This window comes from Nyctibius grandis, chromosome 5 (assembly GCF_013368605.1).
Source record: "Nyctibius grandis isolate bNycGra1 chromosome 5, bNycGra1.pri, whole genome shotgun sequence".
In the NCBI taxonomy this organism is placed as follows: Eukaryota; Metazoa; Chordata; class Aves; order Nyctibiiformes; family Nyctibiidae; genus Nyctibius; species Nyctibius grandis.
Window position 1 is genome coordinate 85564111 of NC_090662.1, and position 26700 is coordinate 85590810.

At 40.9% G+C, this 26700-nt stretch overlaps 1 protein-coding gene across 5 annotated transcripts in view; it reads right to left on the reverse strand.

The window, feature by feature from the left end:
• Positions 1-4768: 4768 nt before the first annotated feature.
• The window catches only part of SOX5 (SRY-box transcription factor 5), a 488455-nt gene continuing 466523 nt past the window's right edge, over positions 4769-26700 (reverse strand). For all 5 annotated transcript variants that reach the window (XM_068401092.1, XM_068401094.1, XM_068401093.1 and 2 more), the window contains 4 exons: positions 21634-21742; positions 20541-20714; positions 13966-14182; positions 4769-10574 (listed from right to left, as the gene is read on the reverse strand). In XM_068401092.1, the coding sequence (XP_068257193.1) occupies positions 10271-10574; positions 13966-14182; positions 20541-20714; positions 21634-21742 (804 nt within the window). In that variant the 3' untranslated portion in view covers positions 4769-10270. The remainder of the gene's footprint in view (positions 10575-13965; positions 14183-20540; positions 20715-21633; positions 21743-26700) is intronic.

Genomic DNA, 26700 nt, shown 5'->3' on the forward strand with positions numbered 1-26700 from the left:
ACAAGATTTAAATTTGGACCAACAGAAAAACCTGCTACCTTTAGTTGTTTACTTTTAAAACTTACCATCAGAAAGAAATGAATACTTGGGACCAAGGCACTCCTTAAAAAATTTCTTCCATTTAGTCCATTTGCGATTGTCCATTGCAAGGTGTCCATTTGGAATTGTGCTCACAGTAGGTGGAGCAGCTCTAGTGGGGGGTAATGAAAAAGGCCCTGTTTTGTGTGTTTTGAATCCTCCTGGATTCAAAATAATTACCAGCGATGAAAATCTTAACCCTTGTAAATCAAATGGAATAGACTTTTCATTGGGAGAGAAAATACTTAAACTGAATTTAAAAAATGTATATAGTCAATACAAGGTAAAGTTATTGTCATCGTCGTCTTGTTTAATTCAGAGGTTATGTCCTTAGAGGGAAATTGTACATGCTTTTGAGCCACAAAGTCAGGATTTTTGATGAAAAGAAGCCTAAAATTGAAACAGCTATGTATGCAATCTGGGAGCTCTAGGAGTGAGAGCAAAATTGGACCTTGAGCTGTACCACCCCTGGCCTTGGTATAGCAAAGAACAGATCTGACTAATGGAAACCTGGACACAGAAAAAAACCTAAAGCACCTACAATTTGCCCATCTTCGGGTTTTTTTTTTCACCCCCTTCCTATTTTTTTAAACTGCAGACATTTAATGCCACACTTGCCTGAGAGCTTTTTCCTGTAGCTAATAATACTTTGCACTGCTGTAGTGCCTTTAATCCAAAGATCTCAAAGTGCTTTGCAGGCATTAATGAATTAAGCCTCATAACACCCCTTTGAAGTAGGTATTATTATAGCAGTCTTAGAGATGGGTTGAGTAATTTTCCTGAAGTTGTAGAGCAAGTCTCTGACAGTCAGGAATAGCCTGCCGAAGTCCCGCGTCTCAGCCGCTTCTCTAACCACCATGCCATTCTCCCAGACTAAGTCTCTTAAATAATTTTAATTTTAAATAATTACTTTGATTTACTAACTGTATTTAAGCCATATCTCTGTTAAATACAAGGGGAGGCATTGAATTATCCTTGGTGGGTTCGGCATTCACTGCCTGTGAAAGTTGTGCTGATAACGTGAAGCTAAACCGACACAAATCTCTGTGTGGGGATGCTCTTGTGGGGGGATAGGAGGGGCTTTTTAGGACTTAGTTTGAGCCCCTGTCTTCACATACACACACACTCAGTTCTGTACAGCTACATCAGTGCAGCTGACACCCTAGTCGCCGATCAGCAGCGCAGCTGCCTGAAATTACCAATGCTGTTTTCTATGGGCAATGATCTGTACTGTACATGGTGCTTTATACAGCCAGAACTGTACCTATGCGAGCAGTTTAAATTATTTGCGATAGACCAGCTCTCCTTCCTCCCTCCTGATGTTGTTAACTAAGATTAAATGTATAGTTAGGACTTAAACCAAGTCTAACTTAACTTAGCTCAAAAAGCAGCTCAAACTGCACCTTGAATTGACACAAAGGGCTGGCAGAGTTTTACCTAAAACTTAAATTCGTGCTTTAATTATGTTTTCAATTATGTATGTACCATTCCAGTGCCTTTAAGATCCAGCTGCACAGAAAGGCTCCCTGACTGAAGCATTTTGGATTTTGTGGAGGGTCATACCTTGCTGTGACTTTAACCTCTTCCTAATTGACTTGGCCTCCACAGGGGCGGGGGCAGGGCCAAGCCTGATTTTGGCCAAAATAACTTTCCTTGCTGGCTCTGGCAGCAATTTTAGAAGCATACAAAAGGGTAAATAGGTGTAAGCCTGCAAAGAACCAACCTGTACTCAATAAATTCGTACTCTCATGCCTAGCAGTTTGCTTTGATTATGTTAATGGGTCAGCAGTGAGCATTTCTTGGTACCAAGGCCCTTGGTACTGTACGGCCCTTCAGGCGTACAGTGCTGGTGTATTGACAACAGCTGAGTTCACTGGATGTACAGTGCTCTGAGCTGAATTTGGTCTGAGACGGAGGAGGACTCCAGCTGAGCGCTGGGTGCTCTCCCCGCTCCCCCGGCCCCAGGCGTCTGCTCTGTCCCTCAAGGCAGCTCTGCCAGCAGGAAACCAAAACAAATCCCCCCCAAAAAACCCCAAACCAATAAGTGCTGGCTAATCCCTCAAAGTGGCAGACACAGATGGCCAGTTTTAATGATATGATTTTTAAGCAGCCATGCCAGGAATGGCATAGAGCGAGCCAGGGTGGGTAGGTGGGTGTGTGTGCACGTGCACGGCACACGGTGTGCGGGGAGTGGGAACCTGTGCCTTGGCTGAACCGCTCTGTAAGACTAAGAGCGTAATAGTGTCTGCAAAGTTCATGCGACTAGAGGCTGGAGAGCAACTGTTACAAATGATACCGGGGAATCTGTAGGATCTCTTTTGCATTAGCTTTCAGACCAAATTTACTTACGGGAGAAAAACCCTCACCAAAATCCCCCAGTGTTTGCCGACACTGCCAGCCTTGCAAATCCAGCTGGGAATGAGCTGCCACCCTTTGCCTTGCGTAGCCTCCTTAGCAGGAAGGTTTTGCAGCTGGGGTATAGCTGACACTCCCAGCGCTGCCGACACTGCCAGCCTCTCTGAATTAGGCCAACGATGCTGCGGTGCAATTTTCTTTTTCCTCTCCTTGTCGTTAGCTTGCAAGCAACCTCTGATTTCAGTGCATGGCCATCTGCGCTACTGTAATACCAACAGACATGAGCATAAGCATCCCGGTGACTGAAATTAGCTGCTCTATCTCAAGCCCACCAGTCTCAGGCACTAGATTATTTCGATGAATACGTTCACAAGATTTTCTGTACCTTTTCAGTACGCGCTTTCCGCTGGTTGGCCCAACAGCCACTGCCTGTTCTTCTCCCACATTGCTTTTCCACAGGATTGCTGAATATTTATTAACTGAAAGCTTATTGACAAGCTCCCGTGCACTCTTTCTCGCTGCTGCTGAAGTCACAGTGCTGTGCTTCCTCGTGAGGCACGTACTCTTTCCTTAACCTTTAATGGCTTCTGTGGGGGGGTCTTTTCACTTTCCTACACACATATAGCTCTGTATGTTACTTTCTTGGTAGGAATGAGCTAATTGTCACACGTCTTTCTTTTTTAAATAGATTAATGTCATAATTATCCTCATTTTCTTCCTTCCTGCTACAGGCAATTGCTGGAATGCCTTAGCATTTTTTGAAAAAAGAAAAAAAAAAAAGAAAAAAAAGGAAAAAAAAAAACCCACAACATGTCTGGGGAAAGAATTGTTACCACTCCCAAGTCTAGGCCATAATATCACTTAAGCACTCTAGAAACTTTTTTTACTTCAGCTGCACCTTTAGAGTTTAACTGGTCTTCATTCCCGTTTTTGCAAAGTTCAGCTTTGTCCACTCATATTACAATTTGGGTATGTCTTCAGCTTAGCTTTTCTCATGTTCTCCTAGACATTTTTACCACTGATTTAGGGAACATTGTTGCCCTTGTTTGTATCAGCCCAGCCATATAAAAAAATAAAGAATAAATTGTATGTCCCTCCATCTCAGTGTAGGGTGGTGAGAAGGCCTACATGTTCAGTGATGCTTCAGGCAGGCAGCGTGTGCCACGCCAGCAAAGGCGTAAGATAGCAGGGCTTTGGCAACAGTATTCCTTGTTATAGGGTCATATTTGTTAAAAGAGCAAAGCAAAACGTTTGCCTTGGATCAAGTTGCAGGTAAGGTTTCAGGCACACTGAATACAAACTACACCACAATTTGACAGCCACACTGCCCAGCGCGGTCAAATCTGTTCCTCTGGCTTTTCAGGTAGGCAGGTGCTCCTTTCGTCACATGTTGATGACAGTAATGGATAAAGGGACTTTAAGGGGTTAAAGGATGCTGACATTTATTGGCCTCAGTGTTGCATTATATGGCTCTGCTGAGGATCATTTCCACTTCCACTGGACAGGCGATATATGGCACAGGCTCCATCACAAAACTGCCAAAACAGACCTTTGATTTGCTGATGGGATGTTTCAGATGTCACCCTGCTCACAGGAAGAGCACAGAGGACAACCTGGCAAGCAAGAGAAGTGTGGGCAGTTTCATAGGACCTCCACCAGCTACCTCCTGCTTTCCCAAATATTGCCTTTTCCCTGTAGGAAATCTGGAACCATAGAATGGCATCTGTCAAGCTGTAGGCACTTGAGAGTAAGCACCCATCAGAATAACTTACTGTCAAAACCAGGTACAAATCCATTTCATCCCACTTTGTGCCATATGCTGCTGTCAAAACTTCATGAACTGTTTAGGCAGCATGTTGGGACATTTTGACTAACTATGAGCAGAGTTATTTTTTTCATAGCTTTGTGTCATCGGTGTTTATAATTGGGTATTTCCCTGAATTTGCTTTGGTTTCTGAACACATAAGCCTGTAGAAAGTGAATGTAACCTGGGAAGGTGGGCACAGGCCAAACCTCTGGATTCAACCATTCCCGTTTATGAGGTGCCTTGGCTCTGAACTGGAAATCGCACTGTCCTACATTGTTCAGGAACCAACCTGTTCTTCTGGTTTAATACTGATATCTTAAAGATGGGGTGAAATTTTTTCCCATGATGATTTGATGAAAACCTTGAATTCTGGAGCAAAGTAGTAAGCTGAATATAAATCTTCAGTATTTGTTCTTTGAGCCCAGGTGTTTTGTTGTCCTGACAACAAAATTAACTAGCACACCCTTTGCTATAATAAGCGGGAAACAGACCACAGTATAGGTAAAGAACACATTTGCTGTTTTATTGGTGCCTTGCAGGGCAGTAATACTGAAAAAGGGGAATGCAAAAGAAACAAAAAAACAAAAACGAAAAACAAAAACCCAGGATGGTGGCAACCCACATTGTATTTTTTTTAAAGAGTACATCAACTCCTGTTTTTTTTTATTTATTGTGGCATGAATGATAACATAAAACCAAAACATGAAAATATACAACTTATATTACACTATGTGTTATGAACAAAATATAAATCTATAACTCTATGTTATATTTACATAATTATTTCTTTTATTAAATTTCAAGTGAGATGGTAGGTTGCACATACTTTGTTTTAAGCTCCAGGCATTTGATTGTCTCTATTTCTTTTCTATTTTCATTTCACTTGTAAAATCCAAAATGTTAGAAGGAGTAAGAGCTTTAGAGCCAATGGAGCTATATAAATACTGTTTCAGCAAACCAGTGACAAAAACACTGGGGAGTAGAGAAATCAGTCAGTAGAAAAAATGAACTTGACATGTTCTTCAATCTGGGAAACTGACAAGTTAAGATAAAGTTGAAAAAATGTAAATATAAACCAAGCTAAACAGCCAGCCCATGCCCTGTGAATTGAGGATACACTTGAATCCACATCTTAGTGAATTACACACAGTTCTTTGCAAAATTGAAGGTATGATTCCATTGAGAAGTGGGCAGACAAAAACACTTCCTATCTGATACATCATGCCCTTAAACGTACGAGATATCATACAGTTGCCATTCATTCTAGCAGATGAATTCTTGCTAAGTTAAGGTCTACGTTTCCATGGAGTATAATTATTTTTGATGTTATGAACGTGATGTCAGAGGCTTCTTCGGGGACAGTAACAGCTCATCTCTTTGGATTAAAAAGAAAAAGCTCTGAAAATGTGCTGTAAAAAGGTTAAAGACAATTTACTTTCTAAAAAATGATTTAATTAAAGAGAGAGTCTACTGCAGTAACCAAATCTTCAAAATAATGTCTTCGAAGAAAGAATTTCTTCCATATGCATTCGTAATAAGAGGATTTGGTTACAAAACTAATTAAATGCTATAATAATAGCTAGTGTTCTTTTCTGGGGGCCTGATTAATATAGCGGAACGGTTAAATAAAGATGTTAAATGCACTTAAAAATCCTATTTTACTAATATAAGGCATGAATAAATTGAAAAAGGATATACTCTGTGTTATTTAATTGAGCTTAGAAGCAAGTGCCTCAGTTTTTTTTCTTCTTTCTTTTCCCCTTTTCCCCACTGCTGGTGGTGCTCTTTTGCAAGCTCACGAGACGTGCGGCATAAGCAGCTCCCCTGATTTAGGAGGAGATGGCCTGCTCGCCCCCCCGGCAGCTCCCCAAGACCATCCTCGCTCACCAGGTTCCCAGAGAAGAGGGGAACGAAGCCCGCCTCGGCATTAGGGCCTTGATGTGCTTTTAGGTTAATACGATCCTAATCTCTTCTATCCAGGTTCTTCTATGTGCTCCAGGGCACAGAACCCAGGAAAAAAAAGAAACAAGACAAGAAGATCTTTTTAATAAATGTATGTTTTGCTTCATTTTGTTTTTTCTAAGAAATTAAAGAGGGACCAACAGGGCCTCATTTTCAAATCTGTTCTTCTACTGCTGAAGGACAGACACATGGGCGCTCATCCTTGGACCCAACAAAACATCAGCACAGGCGTTAAGTATTTTGATGGTTTGGGACCCCAGAGCCTTTTTTTTTTTTTTCCTTTTTTTTTTTTTTCCTTTTTTTCTTTTTAACATTGCTGCATCGGTTTCAACATCCAAATGAAGGACGTGGATAGTCTGCTAAAGCTACCCATTCGAAAAGCCTGACCGAACCCCAGGCTCTAGCGTAGTCTCTCAGACAGAAATGTGTATGGTAACAAAATGAGCGTTCATCTGAGCCCTAGTCCAGGCCAAGGCAGTGAGCAAAGCAGAGCACTCCTGGAGAAGGGCTCTGTCGCACCATCCGTGGCCGAGAGCAGAGCTCGATCCCTCAGCCCCAGCACAAACACTCCTCCGGTGCGGGACCAACCCTGCCCATGGAGACGGGGCTACCTCCAGGAGCGTCTCCTGCAGTGCAGCCCATAGTTCGGGGCTAAAATTCGGTCCCGCTGAAGTCAAAGGGCCTTTTTCCCACTGACTTCCCCGAGGCCAGCTTTCCAGTCCACACATCTAAGACTTGCTCCAAACACACCTGCCGCAGTGGCACCTACCTGGAGCTAAAACAAAGTATTCTGGTAGCCCGAAGTGACACAATTAAACCAGAGAGTCTCAATAACATGGTGGAAATCAAGCATCCAGCAAATGTGAGGTGAACCCACAAGAGTCAGAAGTAATTTGTTCACAAAGACAGGGAACAAATTTAAAAGTTTTAAAAAAAAAAGGAGCAAATATCTGTTTTCACATTGTACATAATAATGATATAAAAACAATTGTCTATTTTTTTTTCTTTCTTATCCAAACAGAGTGCTTAAAAAAAATTGGCTCTAGATGACTGGTGAAATTAAATAACTAAAATGAGTGATGAGAGAGCAGAAGTTAATTAAGATTGAAATCAACACTCCCATTAATTCACTTCATCATAATAAACATCAGAAGTTGACATGGCTGGGGCCAAAATTAAAATAAAAGAAAGAGGAATGGTGTGAGCAGAAGAAGAAGCAATTTGTTTTCATATGTATATATATATATATTTATATATATATAAAAAGGCAAGGTGGGGAGGGGTATTAATTTTAAATAGCCTAACAGCTTCATTTGCTGCACTGCCAAATTAGAACAGAATAAAATAAAGTTAAAAAAAGAAGGGGGGGGTTAAAATAAATTATACATAATTTACTAATCTGGGAACAGCTGACCATTATTATTATTATTATTATTATTATAATTACCATTACAACACTAGCAAGAAGAGGCAGTTCAACTGAAAAAAACCCCAACACAGTCACAAAATACAAACAAAACCAACCCTCTCTGACATGGAGGATATGATCAGCTACTCCAAGCATAACTTCAGAGCAAATCTTCTGAGAGAGAGAAAATAGAAAAGAATTTTTTGAGGCAGAGGTGGGAATCAACAAAGGGAAAACAGGAGAAAAATAAAACAGATGTTGCAGGGTAAAACTATCACACGTCCAAACTGCTCATCGGAGTATTGTCCTAAGTCTTCAATGGCATTTGCTTGTTTGCTTTGCACAAGGTCTGCAGAGGTCAAGTTACACTTCAAGTGGGATTTCAAGAGGCAAAGAAAGACCCCCACATCCTCCTTCCCAGTCTCTCCTCCTACCTGTCCCTTTCATCCTGCACCTAGACTAATGGCTGATTGCACCAAGGGCTAAATTTGCCTGATTAAGGGACCGTTTGCAAAATCAGTGTTGCCAAGTACTGAAGACCATGGTTCTGGTGAATGCTTGGGCTGGGATCTCACCAGCACTAAGATGCACGGGGCTATTTTACAAGTTAAATGTGATAATGATGGCAATGAGTCTTTCTCTAGAAGGAGAAATTTACCAGGGAGCAACATGAATAAAAAGGTGGCATCCTCAATTAGGAAACTGACTCAGAAGAAGGCTTTTGCTTCAGTAAGATTCTAAGACTTTCCTTTCCAGGCCAGAGAGGAGCTCCTGGATATAGCTGCTGTTTGAAATTAGGGGTAGCCTTGCTGGTTGGTTGGTTGGTTGGTTTAGATGTAATGCTTCAGTCTTGCTACACGAACCTGGGTCCTCTCCTTCTACAGGAAGATCAGAGTGAGGAGATGAAAAGAGACTCTTTGATTCACTTGTATTTACATTCTTTCTTTCTGAAATAAAGTGTCACATTCAGTTACCTTATTGGAAATACAGAGGCTAACTTCTGCTCAGGATTACCCTTGCATAAATCTACCTTCCTCACCTGCTTGCGGTTGCCCAAGGAAGGCAAAACTGCTCAAGCAACATACGTAAGGGCTCTAGAAAAGCACTGAAAATATTTCAGCCCAGGAGAACAATTTTTCACTTGTGAGAGGCAGCAGCTAGGGAAACTCGGCACTGCAAAGGTTCGGGTTCTTACATGCCCACTTTCAATATGGAAATCTCTTCATAGCTATTAGTCTTCCTTCTTACACTAACATCCCACTGATAAAAATGGATTTCTGCAAGTGCAAAGGAGAAAAAATGTCTGTTTAAAAAAAATCACCTTTTGAATCAGAGATCAGTACTCAGCCACCCTGAAGGTACAAGCTGATCAAAACTGGACATCATCATAACCTAATTACACTCAGCGAGGAGGGCACATTTCCAGTTGCCCTGTCCTGTGCAGAACAAATCACATTTTGGACAAGCCTTTTTTATGTTGTATATGCTGCCACTTGAAGTGTAAATTAAAAGCAAAGGCTCCTTACAGACCAAGTCATTTGGAGGGTGCTGGACTTCATTCTGGAACATGCTTTTTGCTCACAATAGTCCAATATTATTCTTATTAGTACCATAAACACGCACACATGAAAACCCAAGACCATAAAATATTTTTTCTCTAAATTTCTTATGTCTCTCTCTCTCTCTTTTTTTTCACCTGAGAACGGCACCTACAGTTTCCTTTAAAATAGCAAAACCAAAACCAAAAATATATGTCTAATCTCACCAGCTGCTGGTATATCAGGTTCTTCAAGGGATTGTCTAAGATACAACACTGTCCTAACTTAAGACAGAGCAGGAAGCAAAAGAAAAGGAAAAGAAAAACAAAACAAGAAGAAGAGACCAACCAAAAAAAAAAAGCAAATTGGACTAGTTCAGCGCTTTAGTACAAATTTGGCACTTGCTCAAAGACTCAGTATGGTGTGCAACTGATGAAGAGAAGTCCTCTCTTGAAAGGAAATAATTGCTTGTTGGGGTTAACAGAAACAGACTCCCCACTTCCTTCCTTGCCAGCCACACGCACAGGCACGCACGCACACACACACACACACTCTTCTGACCCAGATTTGCCAGGGAGGAGGAGGAGGAAGAGGAGACAAGGTGGGGTAAAAGGAATTTTATCTTTTTTCTTTCCTGTCAGGTGCATTACCAAAAAAAAATTATTTCTCTTTAAACTGTAGCACAAAACAACAAAACACATTCACAAGCCACTTGTTGGCACTGTGTACCTGAGTGAGAATTTCTAGAACATTGTAGAACAAACAGCCATAAAGTTTATTTGAAAAAAAAAAAATAATAATAAAAGGTCGACGGGTAAGACTTCAGTGCTTGGGTATAGCAGCTGAATTACTGGCATTATTTTACCCATAGCTTATATCATTCTGTTGTTGTTGTCGTCGTTGTCTTTGTTTCCTTTCTTCTGAGCCTTTTTTCTTCTGATGCAGGCTGATGTCTATTAGTCAGCTGATGTCCCAACTAGTTAAGACTAACAGTTAAAGTAACAGTCAGTGTATGAGAAAGTTAATGTGCTTGGCCACTGGCAAGGATAAACCAGATGGGGCTTTATTTATTTTTTCTTTTCTCCTTGAAGTCCTGTAGGTCACGAGATATTTGGACCCTGATCAGTTGGCTTGCCCTGCAATGTGATTTTCACTGTCACTGCCATAGTCCGCATCAGGGTCATCCTCTTCCTCATCGTATTCATCGTAGATTTCTCCATTGACGTCATCGGTCTGCATCTCTTCCTTGATATGAGGCTCCTCGCCTTTGATACCGTAAGTGCTCTGGATGACGGGCATCCCGGGCTCCGGGCTGCTGGACACGCTCGAGTGCTCGGAGGGCAGATGTGGGGAAGGCATTCCTGCCATGGCAATGGCTCCTGGGTAAACTACACCTGCGGTGGCAATGGGAATCTGTGCTTGTTGCCTGCCGTGGAGAAAAAGTAAAAGGACGTCTGAATACTGGGAAGAGTAAAGGGAGGGTAAGTATAACAGCACTTTGCAAGTCCATAGCATATGCTCTCGGGCATGCAGAGGAAGCTCCTGGATGACCCATGCAAGACAACCCTTATATCAATATTCCAGACTTGACAACTGATGCTCTTGAAATGAACATCAAGCCCAAAACAACTTCATTGATAAGAAAACCCAATCTCTGTAAACATCTCTAGCTGTACCTGAACTACACAGCTTCAGCTTGCCTGTTTGTGATGCAAACTTCTTTACTGGGTAAACTGGGTGCCCCATGAGCTGCTAGCCAAAAATAAACATCCTTTCAATTGTGGTCCAACTTAAAAACCGTGTATTTTGAAAATCTTCCTTTTCAATAACCCAAGCTGATGGCAGGACAAGACATAAAAGTAACACATTGCCAACAGGAGAGATGCGACGAGGGCTAAGTAGTTTGAAAAGGAATGGGGAAAGTAGGAAAGCTGTAGCAAAGTATCAGTGGATGAGAAGAAAGCAAGGCAGGGCTCTCCAAAGAGGCAATGCTTACTCCACATTCACTCAGAGACCTGGCCGTTATTAGGGAGAGGAACAGTGAGCTTTCTGGGGCCAACATGGGTTTATAGGATGATCGCTAAGGGCCTCCCACTGGAAGGTGATAGTTTCCACAGCGAGTAGCACTCGTGAAAAGCAGAACCTTTGAAGGAAGGTGGATAAAATTGGGAAAAGGCAGACTTAAAACGGAAGCATGCATTATTTAAAGATAAATAAAAAGCAAGCAAGCAACACGAGCATTTGAGAAAATCCTCTACAGGATGCCTTTATACAGCGGCTAAGCCTTGGAAACCTGTCTGCAGCAATGAAAGAAGAATTATTCCAGGCCATAGAAATTCCCTTTGCATCAGGAACACTGGCTGTGTTATACCAGCGTTTGTTTCCCTGAGAAGCTTCAGGGTCCCAACAAGCCTAGAGGTTTAAAATTCATGCTCCTTTTGTTTCCTTGCTGCATGAAGTAATTCCATTGCAGTAATACTCTTCAGTACATGCTGCACATTGTAATGTCATCAGCGGTGTGTCCATCTGCACTGAAAAGCCTTGCCACAGGAGACAGGGCAGAGTCTCTTGAGATGAACATTCTTAATTAAGAATGAAACCCTCCCCTGTTCCCCTGCCTGCCTGTGCCCTGGCTGTACAGTAAGCCTTGCACAGTACAGTGATCCTGAAAGACTTTCCTCCGCCAAACAGCTTTACATTTGTTTGGAATGCCTTGCTGCATTTTCAGATACTTCCTGCCTGCTGTTTGAGCGAGGCCTCCCTCCGCACAGTCCTTGTTTCTGCGTTTCTGAAACAAGTAGAAGTTGTCTCAGCTGAAGACACAGCTCTTAAAGTAGGGAGTGGATCTAATTTGCATTTTATTCTTAATTCAATAGGAAGGCTTTTGTTTTCTGGAGTCAGCATTTCTTTAACAAGATTCAGCACACTTAAATTGCTTTTAATATTTAACAATAGGAACACTTTGCACTTAAATGGTGCTTTTCAGAGTGCTTTTCAAATATTAAATAATTTAAGAACAGTATTTTTCCACTTCTATAGGATGTCCACTTCAGAGGATCTCAAAGCAGTCCTCATATACTAATGTATCAGGGCTCTCAGCAGTCCAGTGAGGTGAGCTTGCCACACTACCATTAAAGATGAGGACATGAGACAGGGAAGCACTAAGTCCAAGCGTTGCAAAAAATGCCCAGTCCTTCCCACTGTGATGCCTTCAGACAGGCTTTCAGCATGTCCCAGCAGCTGGCATAGCCACAGCTCTTGGAAATCCAATGACTTATTTTGGTGCCCAGGCAGGAGCTGGACTGGTGTTTAGAAGTTTAGCCCTAAATGACCCATACTGGGCGATGCAGCAGATGGGGAACTAAAAGCAGGAAGGCAACTGTAGTGCTGTGACTGTCAGCATCAAACACTGACCCCACGGCAGTCATTGGCCACTTTGTCAGTAACTTCTATAAAGATTTCACCCCAGGTTCTGTGCTCTAATGCCCCAGTGCAAATTATCTCCAGAAATGTCTTGATTCCAATGTCAGCCTTGTTTGGAAAGCTAAATAATATGCAGAATGTTACAAGGTTAATTTTTTTTCCCATGATGAAGCACGAATGTTAACCAGATAAGCAGTGTTTTGGGGGCTCTGTTGCCACCTATTCTTTTTCCAGAAGGCCCCCCTCCTCTTTTTTTTAATCTCTTGATGCCAAATGTTGGCTGACTTCCCTGTGTTTGTTTCAGTGCTTACCATTGGGATCACTGGACCTGCCAGCGCCACAGGGTTAAGCAGCTCAAATTTCTCTGCTGAGCGGCTTATAATAACAATGCACACTGTAGCTGTTTAAAAGACAGTCTGATGACACTTAACAGTTGCTGGACAGATATTCTCTCCTTTATTGCTACTTCTAGCTGTTAACTAGAGAGGTGTGCAACTCAGTTAATATAAAAATTATTCCAAATTCAGATGAAACAGAACACAAATTCCATTATTTCTGAGGGTCGTTGCTGGTTTTGCTTTTTTTAAGACCACCGTGTAGCTTTTAATTTTCTGGAGTGAATACAGAAATATTGCAGAATATTTGACTACTTCCGATTCTTTTGATCTGCTGTAACCAAAACTAAGGAGTCCTTCCAGAAGGAAAATACATGCTAGTTTTCTAGGCAGTTTTTAATCTAATTGTATCAAGCTGATCTATTAGCTGTTTATCAGAACCACTCTTCTTGAAATTTATGCTCAACACAAAGCATTTAGCTTACTGCACCTGAAGACACTCCCTAGCATGACGAATGCTGTCACGATGAACAATGCAGACAACTTCATGCCTGACATGAATTAACAGAGTCAAGTCCATATTCCAGCTCAAGTTCAGTATGCTCAGCAGCCCTTTTGCAGACCACTTGTCACAGATCATACTGAATGCAAACTTGTATTTTTGGCTTTTGGATCAAGAGGCACTACCATAGATTAATTCAGATATACTCTCTAAGGCCTCGTAATAAAGTAAGAAAAAGCCTTCTTACAAGGCTTTATTAGAAGGCTTATGTTTCATTGGAAAATCTCAAGCTTTTTTTTTTCTTTTGCATGATCAGAGTGGAAATGAGACAGTTGGCCGAAGCTGTAAGATGAGTATATAGCAGAGCCAACAAAAAAAATCCCTAACTGCCTAACTTCCTCCTGGAACACACTGTTTTGAAGTATAAGCTTCATATTCTGTTAGCAATATATATAATGTTCTTGCTAATAAAATATAACATTTACCACACTGAATTAAGAATTCTCCCTGAAATCTTTTTTTGCTGAAATGAGTGGCAGTTTCTAAAGGTCCCATACCCAACATTAAAATACTGCCTCATCTCCTGGCGTCTGTTGCGCATGATAGCCTTGTACTCGCCAATACGTAATTTTTTGCCATCTACAAGGCAGGTACGCTTCGGCCTTGGCTTGTATTTGTAGTCTGGATATTTCTCCAGGTGCTGTTTGCTGAGCCGGGCCTGCTCCTCATAGTATGGCTGCTTCTCTAGGTTTGTCATAGCTTTCCAGCGAGATCCTGTCACAAAAAAAAAAAAAAAAGAACGAGAAATGAGATTCTACTCATCCACAAACACTGAAAGGCAGAGAAACAAGTAGGTCACCCAGAACAAGATACCTACAGTCATATCGCTTTGGGCTGGAAATCTGTCAGAGCTTCTAGACAGGGGTCAGGTCTTGTTTGTATTTGACTGGTAAAGATCTTGGGTATGGCCAAGAGGCAGAGAGAGAGGATACTGGAAGTTTTGACTCAATATTTTACTGAGTTATTATGTCTTTCAGGTGGAGTAGAACCATCATCCTGATAATAAGCAATCCCTGACACTTTGTTTTAGAAAAGAAGGCAGTGTATTTTAGTGGAATGGCCAAAACCCCCTTAGATAAACAAGAGTCTGCTCTGCTATGTTCCCCCCACTTTCCTTTGGCTGTAGGCCTGTCTTCACCTCCTGTTCTAGAGGAGGCACCACTCCCATGTGCTGCGATTTAGTTGCTGTGCTCCACCACGGCTGGATCAAGGTATAAACTCTGGATATGCACATGTCTACAGCTTAGTCTTTCAGGACAAATACTGTATCTTTCTAGCTTCCAGGTTTGTGAGAAGCAGAATATGAACTGATCGTAAATGCTATGCTGTTGGATACAGGAGCCTGCAAAGACCCTGAAGCAGTGCCTCTAAAAGCTATAAATTATCCCATATGTCTCAGTGGGGTTTTAAGGCCAAGACTAAGCCCTGGTGAACACTGCCGGCTCCAACTTAAAGAATTTAGTATGTGTCATGAAGGGAAGAGCACTGGGATACTGGCACACCTCTCCATGGAGCTGCACTAATGGCTTAATTGCTGGCAGCCTTGTTTCTGACGCTCTGCCTATGTTAGTATGGATATTTGAGCTAGGGAAATAATGAAGACTTTACAATTGTTTTCAAATACCTTCTGAAATTTATAAACTAGTATTTCTTAAAGGACATAATATGGGAGCAGAAAGTAAAATTTATTGAATCAGTTACCCTATTTTATTTTTCCATGAACTACAGAAATGCTTCAGGGTAAGATACATTTCAAATAACAGGAATGGTCCAAGCTGTGAAACATGTGTCCTAGAAGGAAAACTTTATTGGAAAATAGTCAATTTTCCCATTGGAAAAAAAGTTCGAATAGTTTCTCAATTTAATGGGTTCATAATGTCATATTTGACTTCCACTTGTTCTTGATTTCTTATGGTTACTCATACTGTACTTAGCTCATGCTGTTACTCAGGCTGGTCTTAGCTCACTGTGCCCCTAAGACTCGCAATACAGAGAGCGCAGTTATCCCTTCCCAGGAAAGAAAACAGTTTGGTTCCCTCTAGAAAGGACCCTTCTGATGATTGACACTGTTTTCCCCATTGCTCTTTGAATCTTTATTCCAAGCTGCAGTTTGGACTTCTGGAGTGAAGGGCTAACAGGCTGGTACAGCCTGACCTCTCACTTAGAGATAATCGATTCGTAAATAATGATGTCTCTGTTCTGAAGAGGAGCAATGGATGTCCCTTTCCTAGCAAACATTACTTTCGAGTCAAACCCATCATTTTTCATGATGTTTACAACACGTAACATGCAGAGATCCTTGAGCTAGTTCTGGAATGGGAAACAGTTTAATTACATTGTTATTAGCTTAGGCGCAGAACCATATCAGCGTGACTAGATGGTTTCTAGGATTTGGACGCTCAAACTCCTGCATGGCATTTTGTATGTCACACAGAGGTAGCGTCTGTGCATGGGGATCTGAGGCAGGGCTCTGTGTTACACAGGGTAGAAAACCTCTGCAGCCAGAATCCTGGTCAGCAGCTTTATCTCCTGCAGAGAAATTATTCCAAGCTTTTTCTGGCAAAGAGTGTGGCTAGAAAAAGTGACGCCAACTTTCCACACATAGTACCTCCTAGATTTTGGGCTAAATGACACAGTGATAAACATGTGGAGACTGCCAAAACATTTAACACCTACTAATGCTGCGTAAGATGGAAACATAGATAGGGCCTGTGTTGAACGATGTTAAGAATTCAGGGTAAAGAGTATGAGCTCTACTGGAAGATGCCCAGATGTAGGTCTACCTTCAAATTCTACCTCGTAGACATTGGTACACTGGCGTTCTAGCATATGAAGAAAATCTTAAAAGTTAGTCTAAATCTAGAGTCCTCTAATGACAGATCTGCTGTAGTTCCAGTGGCTTAGAAAAACAGCCCCAGCCCCATTTCCTGCTCATGAATCAGTTTATATTTATGAATAATAAAGTTGAAAACCTCAGTCTTTAAACAAATCTTGATATTCATTTTACATGCTGTGAGGGGACCTGCAATGCAGGAACGCAGATATATTTTGAGACAGATGGACAGACAGAAAGGTAGAGATTAAAATCAGTTGTTTCAAATTGCCATGAAAATGTTCTATCCCAGCACGATTCCTCCTTTGCTAGCTCACTTGCTGCAATCCCACAGTCAGATCTGGGCAGGCAGATTCCTACCCCCTCATGTGAAAAGATCTGTAAATAGTGGGTGAAATTAGGCAAACACATAAGTCTTTGCAGGATCAGGGCCATAAAAACTGAAATTTTGATGCATACAGTTACACATACAATATTTATACATAAATGTAATTCGTTATGTTTTTCCTTCCTAAGCTGCAAACTCAATACAACAAAAATCCTGGCAGTCTCACCTCTCTTCCTAGCAAATTTTTAATAGCTGCCTTCTGCAGTGATACCTCCTCTTACTATGACTTTACCATTTTTACAAAATATACTAAATATAATTTACTAGTATGTTTTGAAGTATCATAAATAAACAAACAATGCTGTCAAGATAAATTTTGAAAAAGGGCACATTTTCTGATGATAAACCTTTGTTTTTTACATTTTATCATTTTCACTTATTTTCTTAGTAATATACAAAATCCAACCAGCTCTCTGATTGGTTTTAATCTGAAATTTTCAAAGTTTGAAGAATATAGAGCTCTGATCTTTGAATCTGCACCCACAGGCAAGCTAAGCTATGAATAAGTATGATCAATCAACATACTAAAACTGGTTAAAAATACCTTGTGTTTGGACAAAATATATTTGTAATAGCTTTATCTGCCATTGTTTTACGTGTCTATAAACACACACAAGCAGGCACAGGTACCTATGCACAGCGTCAAGCCCAAGCCCAAACAAGGTGTGATTGAAGAATCTTGAAAAATCTTTCTTTTTAGGGGAAGATTTACACTGTTGTGTGAGCTTTCTGCTCGCCATCTGTGTTAGAAAGCTTTGAGTGGGTCAAATATGCAAGGCTTTTCTCCTTGACTATGAAAACAAGAACCCATTCCCCTCCCTGGATGCATACCTAACGACAAGCAGGATTCTCGCACAACTCTCCCTCATCTGGTGGTTGAAGTATTTCGAAAATAAGTGAGAGAATTATAAGACTTTGCAGCACCAAACATGGCTCCTGCCCCCAAAGTGAGCTAGGGCAGTTAGAGCTGTGCCCACACAATGACTGTGAACACGGCTGTAGAGGTCGTCTATTTGAGTCCAGGGCAGAAAAGAGATGCCCCAACAAGTGCCCCGGTACTCGTGCTCGGGCACACATGCGCGTGCAAATATTCTTACCGCTGATTTTAAGCCAAGTTTCTCTGACAAGAATTTTCATCTGTTCGTAATATTGCCTAATTTTTAGTCCATTACACTGATATTTTTCAATCAGAGTATCTGAATCAGGATAATTTTATGTTTAAAAAATGCCCTCACATACAGAAACACTTGTGTAATGTATAGGTATGGGTATAGGGTTGTATTCACACACTTACACATCCACAAGAGAATTTCTGAAGTTAGATACTAACTTCATCTTTTCCTAATCTCTTTATGCAGATTTCTCAGTGAAATTAATTAAAATATTTACAAAAATATCTAAACAATGCATTATTAAATTAATAGGGTCCAGCAGACCCATTTTAGCACTTTTTTAACATTTACTAAAAAAAAAATCATTATCCACAAGTTTAAGTTGCAATGAACAGATGGATGACAAACGTATGCACAGATGAATTTAGTGACAAATCCATGTATCTAATTTTTATGCTCAAAACATAGTACCACAGTGTCAAACGCAATCCCTAGAGAATTCTAGTGCTGGGAAAGGCACCTCCTCTCATTTTACTATAAAAATGACCCTCGATTGGTGACAACTCCATTTAAGCTACTCCCCGTGACAACGAGCTCTCTGACCTCAATGTATAGCAGTGCTGCTAAAAAAAAACGGTACGGAAACATTGTGGCTTTCTAATAAAGAGACCCTAATACCTGGCTGAACTGTAAGCTTCTAGTTGCTCACCCTACGCCAGTTAACAGAGAGCTCCCCGCTGACTTCAAAAGACTGGCCTTTTGCAATTGAGGGAAGACCTTTGCAGCGTTTCTGTCAAGAAAGAAGATGTCAGGACATCCCTCTCCATTGCATAGGTGGAATAAAAGAATTAAATGTGATGCTGGAAAGAAATAGAAACATAATCTCTCACTGTTTCAGACCTTGCTTTTCCCCATATCTGGCAGCAAAACAGAAAGAGTTTGGAGTCAGCTATACTGTCTGTCACCTCAACAGGATCTGTAATGAATTTGCACATTTTACTCCAACTACTGTATATCTAATCAGAAAAAGATGTCCCCATATCTCCCTGATCTAGCGCCAAATAGTAAAAGGTGATTCCTTATGTTAACAATTTCAGCAGAATGGCTTATTAAAACCAGATTTTAGGGTATTATAAAATGCTTAGAAGCCCTTTAAAATGTCAACCAGGATCCCCAGAGACTGCGTAAAATGTCAGCCCAGCTCAAGCGCCTGTTTTAAGCAGAATGAATTAGCAGCGTGCTGTTGGAGGTTGTTATCCAAAACAATCAGTTAAGAGGGAAAACATCAAGCTCTCTTTGTACTTTCTATATGAAAAGGGCCATTCAGAATGATCTTGTATATTTCTGAAGCTGATTATTTAAAAACAGCTTTAACCAGGTCTACTCTCAATTTAGAAACAGACCAAAACTATTACTGCCCTGTCCTCAGTCTAATCACATCATACACCTCTGACCAGTATAATCCCTTTTAACCAGTATAAGGGTATTTTACCATCAACATAACCAATTTAGCCTTCTAATCCTGTTCCCATAACTAATCTAATCATCTTGTACCACCCTTTTAATCACGGGTTAATATTGTCACATCTGCCATCCACAGCCAATACATTCTGCCTCTCCAACCAATTGTATCTCATTTCCCCTTGCCCCCTGCTAACTTTTCATCATACCACTCTAATCAAGCTAAACTTAAAACCTCTGACCAGTCTAAACTCAGCATATTTACCAGCCCTGCATCTGGTTAATGCTGCCCTTACAATTGTACCACATCTCTCGAGTTGTCTGCAAAACCACGGATACTGGCAGCCGAGGTAAACACATTCCTTGCTTAAGCTTTTACCCACTGGCCTGAGGGACGTTTAGGTCCTGTAACACAGTCTCTATCAGTAAAAAGGCAACATCTCTGATTTGGTCACAGTTTTGGTGTTGTTTTTCTTTTCTGCAGAAGAGTAATTAATTGGCCTCAGAGATCCTCATTATTCACCTTCTGCATCATTCAGTGTGTCACAGAGGAATAACTTAGGACAGAATGTGGTCCTGGGAATTTGAGCAAGTAGTGAAAAGTTGGAAGACTATGGCATGAAATTCAGTAGATGATGCTCATGACAAATATTGCTTGGGATGTGAAGAGTAGAGGATATGGAAAATAGTTCTGATGTTTCTTTTTTTGATTTTAGGATTTTTTTCAGAATATTTAGAGTAAAAGCAGCTTGTGATAGGGATCATTTACTAAAGGGAAATTTAATATAACGGGAACATAATAAAAATCCTTTAAAACTGACAGTGTATAAAATACAAGAATGTATTTTAGGATCTTTCCCCTATGGCCACTGGTTTGAACAGAAAGTGCTATGGCACAAATCAAATACTGTGGTGCGCTACCCCATAGAACCTAGTTATATGAAATACGTGGGCAAATAAATTACAGCAGTCATTTTGTGCTTCTTCAACAGTCCAATGAAATGGACTGGTTTTGTCTATTCAGTTCATGTTTTCACATCAAAACCACTACCACAATCTCAGTAATTACCAAGACACAAGAACATATCAAGTTATGGTTAATGCATACTGCTGAGCAGCACGGTGGAAGCTCTTACTGCTGTTGTCCTTGGTGCCGTCATTAAGTAGCAAAATAGATGACCTAGAGATGGTAATTCTGTTGTGACAAGTACTCAGCTCTATTCAGTCAAAAGTTTTTTGAGTTTTGCTACTGAAAGAACAGCGCTCTATCATTCTTACCTAGTATCTTGCTGATATTGGAGTTGTGCATGTCAGGGAAGGCTTGAAGGATCTTCCTCCGTTCATCTTTAGCCCACACCATGAATGCATTCATTGGGCGCTTGATATGGGGCTCATTACTACCCCGTCCTCTGGATTCCCGATAAATTCTAGACTCTGAAACTCCTGCACTTCCTAAAAAGGAAGGAAAAACATTCCCAGCTTGTGTTACATTATGCAGCTTCCTCTGCTATCAGTAACCTATGTCAGGTGCTGCACATTCAGTGAGGCAGTGTTCACAACACGTTAATGGTATTTATTCTCTTTACTTGAAGCAGTAGGAAATACCATGTATTGTATATTGTCTAGTTTTCAGTTATTCTATTGATTCACTATCAACTTAGTATAGACTTGATGAAGTTTCAACTGTTTTTTTCAACACATAGCATTAAACAGCTTTTCTAAAACATCTTTTACTACTTAATAACGTAAACCCAACACTTATCAATGCAGATGTTCTTTTTACTTTGTTGCTTTCTTGCTTACAGAATTCTGGTCGTATTATGTTACCTACCTTCTACCTTTTTTGTGATGGAAAGGGGGTGATATATGGCAACATCAGGCGTTTCTTCTTAAGCAAGTCTCTCACCAGCAAATGAACATTTACACATATGCCTGGTTTTGTGCTTACCTCTCCATAAGAACATAAGCAACAGCAGAGAAAGAAATGAACATTACGCTTGCTTCATCAAACCAAGAAAGTCCCTACAAATGCAGAGCATGCATCATCTATGGATGATCAGGTCTATAATTCATGGACTCACTGTGTGATCTCATTTATCCCACATCTATTTGCCTCCTTTATTCCCTTTTACCATCAGAAAAACATTCTTGGTCCAGTCTTGAGAAATGCAGTGTACAAAAGAGAAGGCTAAAAATCACCTCCAGACTTAAAGCACCACACGATGAATCATTTTTTCCTGCCTTGTTTTATAGTGACTTATTGCTAACCGCTCTTACTCCTCACAGGCCTCCAAAGCACTTGGATTTTCCTCCAGATCCCATTGATATGTACACACAAACCTGGAAATAAGGATAAGCCATTTGTACTGACCGTCAGAATCTCCACTCATGTTGAAATCCATCATTGCGTGGCTAAACTTCCCGTCTTCACTCTGTTTTACTGCCAGTTGTTGAGTCAGGGTCTCCAGTGTTGTTTTGTCCTATATGGGCAAGATGATGGGATTTGGATCAGGAAAATAATTAAACATTGTAACTGCAAAGCTCATAGGTAATTTAGAAGGTTGATAAGGAAGCTGAATAACAATTCATTCACAACAGTTGACTGAGCCAGGTATTTAAGAGTACATAATAATATTTTTTCTGGAAGGGATATGGTTGCAGACTCTACCAAGTCCTTTTTAAAACATGCTTGTTAGCTAGCGATGAGCAAACTTCATAGTGTTGAAAAGATTGGTTTAGTTAGGCATGATAAAATTGGCTGCACATCTGAAGAATACTTCAACTCTCTATGTCCCCGGGATTGCAAAGCTAGACTGGAAGTTTAGATGATACACGCTCTTTTGCAATGTATTTATTGTTTTACTCTATTTCCAGCCTGCAAACAAAGTGCAGACACATGGGTGACTTTGCCCTTTTTCTTTTTTTAAAAGGCAATATTTTAGGAAGCAGCCCACAGAGGGGGAAAACACCCCTGTAGTACAAACTTATTCAGACCTTGGGAAAGGGTCAGCCTGATTTAAGCATGATACTTGGGCAGCAGTTTGTGTTCTTGTCCAGACTTTTTTGCCCAACCCTACTAACACCCCATCCGTCATTCATCTAGTCAGAACTATCTGTGAACCCTGGATTGCAACAGGCTAGTGCGTGCTGCCAATTAATCTGTCAGGCTGCAGCGGTGTCCAAAGACATTGCCAGAACAACATGCCAGGGCCATTAATTCCAACGTTCTCTTCAAAACACCTCGCTTCCCCCTGGATTGTTTGACTTTACAAATACAAAGGTGTTCCATTTTCCAACTGTTTCTGTTTTCCCAATGAATTTTACTCATAAACATTCTATCTTCCTGACAATCGTATGTTTAAAAATAAATCTTTCAGGAAAGCCATACTAACGTTTCAAAATGTTAGGCACTGTGCCTTTTGCAAAGCTAAGAAAATGACATGATACGGAATGATAATAAAGTGGCTCCAGTTGAAAAAATTCTTTTGAGCTTCTTCCTGAATGAAAGATTGCTGTTTTGTGGCTCTATTCCACTCTTGATGACTGTAAAGATCAACAAACTAAAAAAAACTTGCAGATTTCACATGGCAACCAGAGACTTTATAACTATTCTGTGTAGCCTAATAATGTCACTGGGTTGTATTATAGAAGAAAACAGAAAAGAGAACAACACAAATACAGAAACGCTTCCTGCAATGTGATGTCCCTGCATCTGCAATTCAAAGAACAGTTCAAATTCATGTAAGTCATTTCACAAAGATTTTCTTGAGAGAGTTAGAAAGGAGGCTAATCTGCTCAACTTCATATGCTCGCAGAGTTTAGGGAACATGAGGTTAACTTGCTTTCTCCTCACGCTCATTTTCATCGTGGAGCCCTTCCGCACTCCTGGTGCTCTGTCTATAAGCACACACATCACCACCAAAAGTGTGAAGGATGAGTTATCCACTCAGTTTTTGCAGGAGAAGCTCATACACCGGAGTCAGCCTATCACAAGCAAAAGGGTTTCTGTAACATTTCCAGGCACAGCAGATCCAGAAAGCTTGGAGAAGCTTCGAATAAGCACCTGAACTATTCAGGCATTTAGCTTTACCAAACTCTTTGATCTACCAGTTTTAACTCAGCTCTCATTTCCAAAGCAGCCTGTCAGCAGACAGAAAGTCAGGAATAAGTTGACTTTGTATTTCTTCCAAATGGATATCAGCTATATAATGCACGTCAACAGTTTTCTCTCAAAAAAAATCTATTTACCGTCAACTTCATAATGATAGATTTCAAAAATTTGTATGTCAGAAATCATTTGAAAATGCTGCCACCAACCTAAAATATAAAAGAACATCTCCTCTTGTTGGGTATATTATGGGGGAGGGGAGTTATTCTGTTGCAGTCTTTTCTTGAATCATGTATAAACCTCTTAGAGAAACAGAGCTGAGAGCGCAAAGGGCACGGGCTTAACAGCTTTTTCTTTATGCAGTAAATGCAGCTGTTGAAGTCAGAGGCAGTTACGTTCAGAACCACACTCTGCCGAACTGATCTGATTGAGTCTTAAGGTCAGCGAATACTCCAGCATGCTGTCTGCAACGTACACACCAGGTAAAGCTCGTTTATCAGAGTCTGACTTAACAAGACTACAGATGCTCTGCCGCTATCCATCTTGGGCAAAGTTTTGCATTTTCAGGTACAGTCACATTAGATGATGTGAGAGAGCGCAGGCATGATCGAAGAGGGGCTGCGAAGGGATGCCAGGTGAGTGGTGAGCTGCCAGGCTACGGTGCTCAACCCCAGCGCTTGGAGGTGGCTCTCTGGACAGCCAAAAAGCACGGGTCAGCGTGGAGACCACCTTTTCAACATGGTGACAATCTACTCCCTGCTACTTAAACATAGAGAATGACAATATAATTCAATGAGCAACGATAAGGTGGCAGTTAAAAAGAACTTCTGCACTATGTTGACTTGAAACAGAGGACGTCAAAACAGCCAGCTGTACTTTTCTGTGTTAATGTTTAGAAATGTTTAAGTTTAAAAAGTACTCAGGCAAGCATAAGTCTAAGGCCTGCTCTTTCCTAAGCCTCTGCAATGGCATCAGGAGAGCAGAAAGTGACCAGCGACACCCTGGCAGGATGCAAAAGCCTGACTATATGTATGTAAGTAGCGTTCTGATTTCCTGTCCTATGCTCTTCCCATTAAACACACGGCAGCTGATTTTCGCCAATCCTGATGTACAGAAATGCTTTTACAATTACAAAATACTCGAAAGGGGCTAAGCAGCATTCCCGTGTTGTTTTGCTTGAAAGCATTCAGTTGATGACTTACTGGTTTTCGTTTGATGAAGGCATCTCTTTACCTTTCCTACAGAGTCTTTCAGTTGATGGAGAAAGTATTTACGGAAGCTCCAAAGAAACAAAGGAAAAAAACCCTTTTTTTCCCTGACCCCAAATAAACTGGCACCCTGCTGACATTGCTAGCCCAGCCTCCTCTCAGAACTTATTTAAGAACTCCAGACAAGAGATCCACAATGGTTTCACGTTTATACAAAAGGAGGATCTATTTATCATCATTATCTTAATTAAACAGCAAATTACACATTTTTTAAAACTGCCACCCCTCCGCTGTGTTGGATTAGCTGTGTAAACAGTAGCAAGCTGTGGTACCATCCAGTGATCATGCATGTTGGCTTCAGCAGCACACTTTAATAAAGTAGTTGTGATACAGCACCACAATTCAGGAGGCAGTGGCACATTCCTGCACGCTACACTGGACTATGCCTTAAACTTATTTTATCATTATATCAAGCTCTATATCCAATTGTCTTTCTGGGTAGAGAAAGAAATGGGGGAGAGAGTTCAGCTGATGAAATTGTACACGCTTTCAGGTTTTTAGAGCTACAAGAAAATAAGCAGAGTGATAAGCCCTTCATTTCAGATTTGCCCCATACCCCAAAGGTATAAAATGCTATTCATCCTATGAGCAATGCATGAGTGGCATCAATTGTGGCCTACAATCAATACGGCTGGAAGACCAGGCAAGGCTGGTCCAGACCCAAGGAAGTGCTGCAAAGTCTTGCTTGTGAGATCTGCTAAAAATCAGACTGCATAAAGCAGAGAAACAAATGGTAAGGAACTTACACTTCTGCTCTTGCAGGAGAAGAAGCATAGGGATCACTGGCTAAAGATGAAGTGATTCCTTTTCTTCTAAATTTCTGAATTTTGCATCAGGCCCCAGAAGGCTGAAAGACATCTTGTAAACATCTTTTTCCTCTATGAAGACCTTCAGCAGAGGTTGGGAAAAACTATCCTAATGGTCATTTCTATTGGATTGCAGAAGAGACTCTCTGTAGGGGCAGTGAGAGCTCTGTTATCTGGGTCATTTAAAATTGTAATGGGCAAAAATCAATCCCACAATAGCCCAATTGTTCAAAGAATAACCAGAGAGGTTTCATCAATAGCCACAATGTGATGAGAAGTTTCTAAAACTTTATTAATCAAAGAAAGTAATCTGCTGGAGAAGACTGATTTGTACCACAGCTCCTAGCAATGTTCTAATTATATTTAAAAGAACAATGAAAAACACATACCCACATGGAATGTGTCATGTAGAAAAAAAACTACACAAAAAATGACTAAGCACCGCAAGTCAGACTCAGTTTTGTGGTCAGCTGCAAAAGTTACTTGGCTTTCTGTCATGGATAGCTGTCATAGTTTAACAAAACATTGATCTAAAAATGACAAGAACTTGGTTGCAGTCTCTTTCATAGAAGAAACATAAAACAAGAAGAGTCAAAACATATGTAGAACAGCCTGATAATGTTTGCCAGAGCTCCTCCCACTACTATACAAACATGAAACAAAACCTTGGAAGGTTTGAGAAATAAAGACATTCTGATATGTTTGCCTACTCGCTTCTGACCTCGCTGCTCCTATCTTGTGCTGGATCGTGGTACCAATGCTCAGGGTGCACCTGAGACCATGCGCACGCCTCCACGCCTGAAGGACTCCACATTTCTCCCAGAATACTGTGAATGCTGGGCATATGGCAACGGATCCCTCCTCCCCCTCTTTGAGACATCCTTTTGGCTGGGGTATTTGGCAAATGCTGTCAGTACTCTGAACTCCGTTAGAATTGTATTTTGGCAAGAGCTGTTTTTCCGATTGCATAATTCAAGGTTAGCAGTTTTACTGAAGCAGTCCACTCTTCACTCTTCTACTCCCCTAACCCTACCCCCGTTTCCCCTGATATGAGTGTTTTTCCTCTCAGTTTTATGCCTGCAGAGATACAGCCAGTGTAGAACACCAGAGGAGGAGTGTTCAGGCACATCTTTTCACATTCCTGCTTTTCTTATTCCAAATGAACTGAAAGGCCAGGTGAAAAAAATGCGTTTGTAGAGTAGCTGGAGAGAGCAAAACACGGTTACATATGGACTGCAAGGAGAAACTCGCTCGTC